Source organism: Frankliniella occidentalis, unplaced genomic scaffold (genome assembly GCF_000697945.3).
Source record: "Frankliniella occidentalis isolate FOCC.00 unplaced genomic scaffold, Focc_3.1 Scaffold16, whole genome shotgun sequence".
In the NCBI taxonomy this organism is placed as follows: Eukaryota; Metazoa; Arthropoda; class Insecta; order Thysanoptera; family Thripidae; genus Frankliniella; species Frankliniella occidentalis.
The window spans coordinates 1,087,400-1,094,990 of NW_026267146.1; the positions used below are offsets into that span (position 1 = coordinate 1,087,400).

The 7,591-nt window shown below is 59.5% G+C and overlaps 1 protein-coding gene across 1 annotated transcript in view; it reads right to left on the reverse strand.

Annotated features, from left to right (window-relative positions):
- Positions 1-7,591, reverse strand: part of LOC113218408 (facilitated trehalose transporter Tret1-like) — a 22,910-nt gene extending 15,319 nt beyond the window's left edge. Inside the window, exons 1-6 of the mRNA XM_026438761.2 lie at positions 7,449-7,591; positions 6,823-7,008; positions 4,674-4,772; positions 3,215-3,411; positions 2,858-3,121; positions 819-1,293 (exon numbers count right to left, since the gene is read on the reverse strand). Coding sequence (XP_026294546.1) covers positions 819-1,293; positions 2,858-3,121; positions 3,215-3,411; positions 4,674-4,772; positions 6,823-7,000 — 1,213 coding nt within the window. The 5' untranslated portion in view covers positions 7,001-7,008; positions 7,449-7,591. The remainder of the gene's footprint in view (positions 1-818; positions 1,294-2,857; positions 3,122-3,214; positions 3,412-4,673; positions 4,773-6,822; positions 7,009-7,448) is intronic.

The following is a 7,591-nucleotide window of genomic DNA, read 5'->3' on the forward strand; positions in this document are numbered from 1 at the left end:
GAGAGAGAGAGAGAGAGAGAGAGAGAGAGAGAGAGAGAGAGAGAGAGAGAGAGAGAGAGAGAGAGAGCACCTCGTGCAGCTGTAAGGAGAGGCTGGGCCGTACATCACGGCAGCGAACGCCCCCGCCACCGCACGAGCTTTGTACGGTGCGCGCCGTGGAGGGGAGAGGGGTGTCAAGTTCGCGGAATCTTCCCACCAAAAGAGCGAGAGCATGTCGGCGGCATTTAGTGCCTAATTCGCGGCGGGAAGGTGGGAGATTGGCGTCGGCGGCGGTGCCCCCCAGCCTGGCGCCCGATGAGAGAAAACGATCCTGAAACTTTCCGCAGAAAAGGCGACGACAAAGTGTTTTTAAACGGCCAGCGCGTCCAGACTGATTGGCTGGGCTGGTCCCGCACGAATCGCGCGCCGCGTCATCGTCGAGGGCGTCATCCCGGCCAGCGTCGCAAGATAATCGATAGAGGAAGGTGGAAGAGGGCGCTCGGAAACTCTAATTAAACGAATAATCTCGACTTCTTACGTACTCGTCTTTGAAGCGCGACACCAGCGATACCTGTTGAACTTTACAGGGACTCGTTGCCTGGGCTTAAGCGCGTGGGCAGGAGCACAGCCGCCTCCCGCGGTCTCCCACCAATTCATAGTACTGTATCATGCTTTTCCTTTCAAACTACGCCGTGCTCTGATTTAGAACTGGATAGTGTTCCTGTCGGGATCAGGCTCAGGCTCAAAGCTCTGGCGTCAGGCGGCTCAGGGGTGGCGCCTTCCGCCGGCGCGGATCCTTCCGTGTCGTTTTGTCGGGCGAGTGGTTGACGAGTACTCACCCAGCCAGGCGTTGAGCTCGCGGTACGACTGCAGCGCGGCGAACATGAAGACGTGCGCGAGCGAGAGGATGACGGCCTGCCCCGTGCCGCGCACCTCCTGCGGGAACAGCTCGGCGGCCAGGATCCACGGCACGCTGAGCACGCCGATGCACGACGAGCATACGTACACGAGCACGCACAGCGGCGGCACCCAGCGCGCGCCGCCGATGTGGCCCAGGTCCTCGAGGTTGAGGCCCTCCAGGTCGTCGACGCCGCCGCCGCCGGCCGCCGAGCCCGCCGCCGCGGCCGCCCCGGGCCAGCGCCGGCTGAAGAAGCCCGAGGTGAGCATGGAGGCGCACATGATGGCCGCGCTCCAGATGAGCAGCTGGCGCCGGCCGAAGCGCGAGAGCAGCGGCAGCGTGACCACGGCCATGACCAGCCGCAGCAGCCCCACCAGCGCCGCCGCCGTGTAGTCGTCCACGGAGCTCTGCACGTCCTGGAACAAAGCGAGAATGGCGGGGGTGAAGGGCTGAATGTTGATTCTGGGCGTACAGGAAAAAGGGTGAAGGGATTATGAGGGTTTCAGAGAGGGAAATCGATGGCGTCCAGGAGTCCATTAGAGATAGGCAAAAAGGCAGCACGGGGCTCTGGCACCGTCCCGCGCTTGGGGCTACTGTCTCTGCGGAGGAGGGCCCGACCCGACCGACCTTTCAGGCTCCACAGACGTTGGGCGTGTTCAATACTTGAACACACAGTTTGTTCGAACGAGCGTTCCTTTCAGACAGTGTCCCCCAAAACCATCTCTACTAAAAGATGACGTCCCCATCCCCCTCTCACGCCTCATGGCACAGGGCCGCGGGCGGAGCGCGCTTTTGGTTTCTTTTCGTTCGTCCCCTGAACGTCATCGAGCTCTCGAACACTGTGTGTGCGCACGTACGGCGGCCGCCGAGTGATCGCGCGGCCGGACTCCCAACGGCGGCGGCGAGGAATGTCGTCACACTACGGACGGTCGCCAACACACCGCGCCTCATATGTTTGCTTATGGGAATACCAGCAGGGAAAACAGGAAGCGACTCCGGGCCCCGGCAGCAGCGAGGTGGGCCCGGGCGCGGCGCGGGGGGGCGAGGCGAGGCGAGCGAGAATCCCCCGCGGAGACACCCGCGCCAGCCTCGGCGCGCCGCAGTCACTGCCTTTTTCCATTACTTTCTTTCCCGCTTTTATTTGCATGCGGACAGGTGTCCGGAGCCGGACGCTCGACGGGGCGCATCGCATGGCGACGTGTTGGTGCGGTGCTGCTATCGGCTGCTGTGTCGCTGTGTTGGATTTCCATCTGTTTGTAAGTCATGTGTCTGGTTTACAGTATTTATGCAAAGAGAGTGGTGTGAAATCTTGCTCTCTGCTAATTTTTGCCTGGATGTTTTCCGTTCACACATTTCCGAAAGTTTTCTAAACCGGAGCAACATAATTTTCGCAGCCTCTAGAATACATGACTAGAAGTTTTTGCAAACTAGGACATTTGTTTTTCTTTTACTACTCCTCTTCATTCCTCTACCCGCTTTATTTGCTAAATGTCAGGGTTGATACGACGATCCGTCGTCCTGCTCCCGGTGCGGCCGCCCACCCCCACCCCCACCCACACCATTTGCGAGAAACAAATCAGACGACGAACGTGTACGGCCCCTTGGGTATGGGGCTTGGTCGGCGGGGCCTCGGCCGCGGGGCGGGGCGGTGGGGCGCGCCTTGCTTAGGGATGCCCAGGTCAATCCGTTACCTCTCCGAGCAGACTCTCATCGTGCCGGTCGTACCAGGCACGGCCGAAGGTCACCTGCCGCAAGTTGTGCCGCAAGTTGTGCCGCAAGTTGTGCCGCAGCCACGAAACGGCCATAACTTTTCGTTGCGGTCACGTCGGGCCCGGTCACTCGCGTTCGTTGTCAACGCGGCGGGAAAATATAAATTTGAAGGAGTGACGGCCGTTCCCATCATCATCATCATCATCATCATCATCATCATCATCATCATCATCATCATCATCATCATCATCATCATCATCATCATCTTACCTGGAAGAAGGTGACGGCGTAGAAGAGCAGGACGTAGGAGCCGCTGAACTGCTGCAGCAGCATGAGGACGCAGAGCAGCCAGAGCGGGCGGCGGGCGGAGCGGGTCCGCAGCAGCGCCGTCGTGCCCTTCTTGAGGGCGTGCACGCTGCGCGTGTAGAGGCTGCGGCGAGGCGCGGCGGTGACGCCGTCGGCGCAGACGGTAGCACCTCCGCGCCGACGGGTCGTCAGGACCAGCGCCTGGAGCTCGCGGGCGGCGTACTCCTCCTGGACACAGCCCCATAACACATAGTCAGGAAACGCTCTCTAGGTGTTTGACGGCGACGTGCTCGCGCCGGGTGCGGGAGGCTGTCTCCTTACCTTGCTGCAGTCGGTGGGCGCGAGCCGGCGCAGGCTGCGCTCCGCCTTCTCGAGCTGGCCGGTCTGCACGAGCCACACGGGGCTCTCGGGGCAGCAGAAGGTGAGCAGCACCAGCGGCACGGCGGCCACGGCGCAGCAGCACCACGACACGCCGCGCCACGCCACCACGGCGCCGGCCGCGTACGCGATGAGCAGGCCTGGGCGGAGGGAGGGAAGATTGTTTCAGACATGTTGTGTTACCTCTGTCGCGCCCTCCGCTTTTAAAATTCCCGCGTCGTGAAGCGGGGAATTACAATATTTATCGTCCCCGGGCCCGGGAGTCGACGACGCGCGCCGCGCGTGGAGTTCGAATGGGCCGCCAACATCGCACGCCGCGCGCCACGCCGCGCCACGCTCGTGTTGGCTCTGATTTGCCCGACCGTGTCCCGCGCGCTGAATTTTAATGGCCCATTCCGCGACCGATCGCTCCGCGCCGCGCGCCGCTGTGCGCCAGGCTGCCCCACCGGGCTGTTCCCGGGCTGTTCATTCACTTGTCCTGACTTCCAGTGAAACACACAGCGAGCGCGCCCCGCCCCGCCCCGCGCTGCAACCTGGCTGATTACGTCGGCTCTGCCTCAACCAGCCGCCAAGGTCACGTGGGAGCTGGCGGCGAGGACCGCGTCGTCGGGGTGCTGCTGCTGGACGGGCCCGGGCCGACCCGCGTCACGATACCAGGCCGGCTTTGTCTGCCTCCAGCCGCAGCAGCAGCCCCTTCAGCACATCCACCCCCGCCCCGCCCCGCCCGCCGGGGACTCAGGACTGTGTTCTTGCCCGCGCGTGTGCGGATCCCTGCTGATGCTCTCGCCATGCGCAGCTGATTATCTTCTGAGGTGGTTGGAGGGTCTTATGACGTCAGGGGGGTCGCTGGCGTCGCCGCCGCCGCCGCCGCCATGGGGCCGCCTAACTCCTGCAGGGCGAGGAGAGTTCAGAGTCGACGACAAAGGGACAATACCAGCACCCCTATGTGCCCTCGTAGGGCTCCCAAGAACGGCCCGCCCGCCACCGCCACCCCTTCCCCCTTTCCAGGACACCCACACCCTCACCCCCTACGCCCACACGCAGATGGCTGTAAATTCAGAGGTGAAAGGGGCTCGACAGCGACCCACGGTTCGCCCTGACTCTCGATCTCTCTCACTCGCTCATGACTCCCGATCTTTGTTGTTGACTCCATCGCTCACTAATTACTCCATCTCTCTTACTCACGCCCGTTTTCCTATCGACTGCTCACAGTCGCTCACTCCACAATCACTTCATTATACTCCAAATCACATGTTAATTGCGCTGGTGAGACACTATTTCCCTAACTACCACTCTCTCTCCCACACACCCTGTGGCAGGTTGGACCCTGGCGTGCTTGTCTCCCGAGACTATCTCTCTCTCTCTCTGTCTCTCTGTTTCTCTCTCTTTCTCTCTGACTCACCTGCTGCTCCGATGAGTGGCCCTGCCGTGATGAGCGCGCCCCGCAGGTCCGGCCGCGCCACCTCCGTCACGTAGATGGAGGCTGGACTCGTGCCCACCGCTGCACAAACAGGGGTTGCAAGAGAACATTAGTCGAGGTCAAGTGAAAATACACATTACAAGTAAAGCAACTGAAACGAAACATCAACATATTACGGGTTGAGTGCCAAGTTTAGCCTCTGCAAGCTTTCAAAGCGCCTGATAGGTAGGCAAATCATTCGCTTGCAGTGTGTGCGCGCACTGCGGGGTGGCCTACCCTGAGCCTCGCAGGCGCCAAGCTCTCGCATTTTGCCAAGTAATGAATCTGAGAAAACGAAACGACCGTACTTTCTGGACGATCCTCTTAACGCACTATAAACTACGTTTACTGACGGCACGCCGCACAGCCGAACGCCTTGCGTAAGGTTGGTAAAGGTTTCAGTACAACTAAAATAAACGCGTGGGGGGCCTATGTGACACCCTGCATATCAAAAAGGTCATCTGAGTCGAAGATGACGTCAAACGCATGCGAAAGGTTAGCCCTCGCGCACTTCAGTTACGCCATGAAAGCTGCTCCCGACAAAACGACAAAGCACGCGAGTCAGTCGTATGGGTTTACCACCGCGCTCGCGAGGGGGGGGATGTGTTGTGACTTATCCTGACCCGTTACCGAAAGCGGTTGGGGGAGGGCCAAGGGGTTAGGGGGGGGGGTACCCCAAACCTCAACCCGACCCAGCCGGCTGACCCCGACCGGGCCAGTCCGGTGACGCGCGAGCTGGAGATGGGATAAACATTGTGGCGACATTGTGTTGATTACCCCCCCCCCTCCTCTCTCTCCCTTTATTTCTCTCACTCTGATGTGGCAAACGTGATACAGGTGGCGCGAGGTGTGCTCTTCGTCGTGCCGAGCGCGCGAGCCTTTTTCGCGCCGTTTTTCCGAGAAAACCCCTCTCTCTCGCACCGAGTGGCGCCGGCGCCGGGCGCGCGCGGACACATCAGGCGAGGAGGAAGAGAAGAAGAAGCGAGCAGACATAATGGGCAGGTGGCTGCAGAGACCCAGCCACACACACACACACAGACACGCACAGGCACACACAGACACGCACACACTCGCGACACGCCGACGCCAACGCCAACGCCACGGCACCGGATGTCAGCATTGTGATGGTCAACGGCTGGACGCCTCCTTCCCGCTGGAAGCTGCGAGGCGGATAGGGTACACATTCGCGACTGATTAGCCCGAGCGCGGAGCCGTACTCCGCGCTACACGAAAGAACGCCCTAGAAAGTACGGTACCAACCACCCCCCACCCCTCCCTATGCGAAACATACTGTGTGCTGTGTGGAACGTCCAGGTTCCACACACATTGCGTTTCAAAATAGCCGTCGGTATGTTGCTTCTTCTGCTAAGATTCCTGCTGGTGCTCCCTACAAGGCGGGGAGTCGGAATTTGTTTCATTTGGCGCCGCACGGAGCGTTTGAGATTGACCCTTGCTCGTGCCAGCGAGCACGCCGAACAAGCAAGGTGCCCCTTTGAAAAACGGCAAATTAGTCTTGCCGACGTCTCACTCTTTGCGGCGGCCTCGCCTTTACTGCTAAGCAGAACAATATTTGGGATATTTCTCTGACGGCAGCGGCCTGCCGCCGGGCCTGGAGGCCTCCCGGGCCTCCGGCCCCCTGGGGTCTTATTGGCTGCATTCCGAGTTCGTTCACCCGTGAATACCGAATGAGGCTGAGGCTGTCGCTGTTTTTGTATCATTTACCCGTGGACCGCGCGCCGCTCGATTCGTGAGCATTTAGGCTCGCAGTCCGGTTGACTCACCTTTTCATATCGGAATTATTATTGGGATATCGCGATATGGATGAGCGAAAAGGACACTTCTGGCTCGCTATGGAGGGAGGAGTAGAGAAGGGAGAGCGCCCTTCTCTCCGGGCCTTTACTCATTTTCATCGTCAAAGATGCTATATAAATATACGGCTCCAGAGGTCACGCCCCGCCCCGCCACGCCACGCCTCGCCTCGCCACGCCTCGCCACGCCCCGCCACGCCACGCTACGCCCCAGAAGGCACAACACGGCCTCCTCCGCTGCGGCCCACCGGCGGTCAGCCCAAGGGGGTGGGTTGGGTACTCACCCAGGGACACGCCGACCAGCACCTTGCCCACCAGGATGAGGCTGAAGGAGTCGGCGAGGGCGATGACGATGGAGCCCACGCAGAAGGGCACGAGGGCGAGCTGCAGCGCGCGCACCCGGCCCCACTTCTCCATGAAGAGCACGGCCACGGCCTCGCCCACCGGCACCACGAGCATCATCAGCGAGGCTGCGGGCAAGGACGAGCAGGGAATGAGGTATAAAAACTACTGCAATTTATTTCTTTTTTAAATTATGTACACCCTCCAAAAAAAGACGGGAAAAATGGGGGAAAAACAAGAAAACGTGAAGAAAAGAATCAAGAAAAATCAAGGAAAATTTGGAAAAAAACAGAGACAGTCGGAAAGCTCGAAAAAAACGGAGATGATCAGAACAACAAACATAAAAAAAAATCAGAAAAAGTTAAGCAGAAACAGTGTATGCTTGAATTTCTAGTAAATGACCCCTCGGGTAAGGCGCCTGTCGGGCCCAGGGTAGGCAGCTCGCCGCGCACGGCTGCAGCGGCACGGACCGACGGCCTACTTCACGGGATGCGCCACCAGCTCGTGCAGCTTGTGCAGCATTGTGAAAAAGCGATAAAAACAAAAATAGAGTTGGCTAACCACACACACAAAAAAACAAAGATGAATTGACGGTATGATTAATTTCATTGCCGTAGCCGCACCGACAGTGGGCTTCCAATGCAGAATGACGCTCGTGTGAAATTAACAGTGCCTGCCTCTCTATCGACCCATGGTGGTTAGTGATCAATC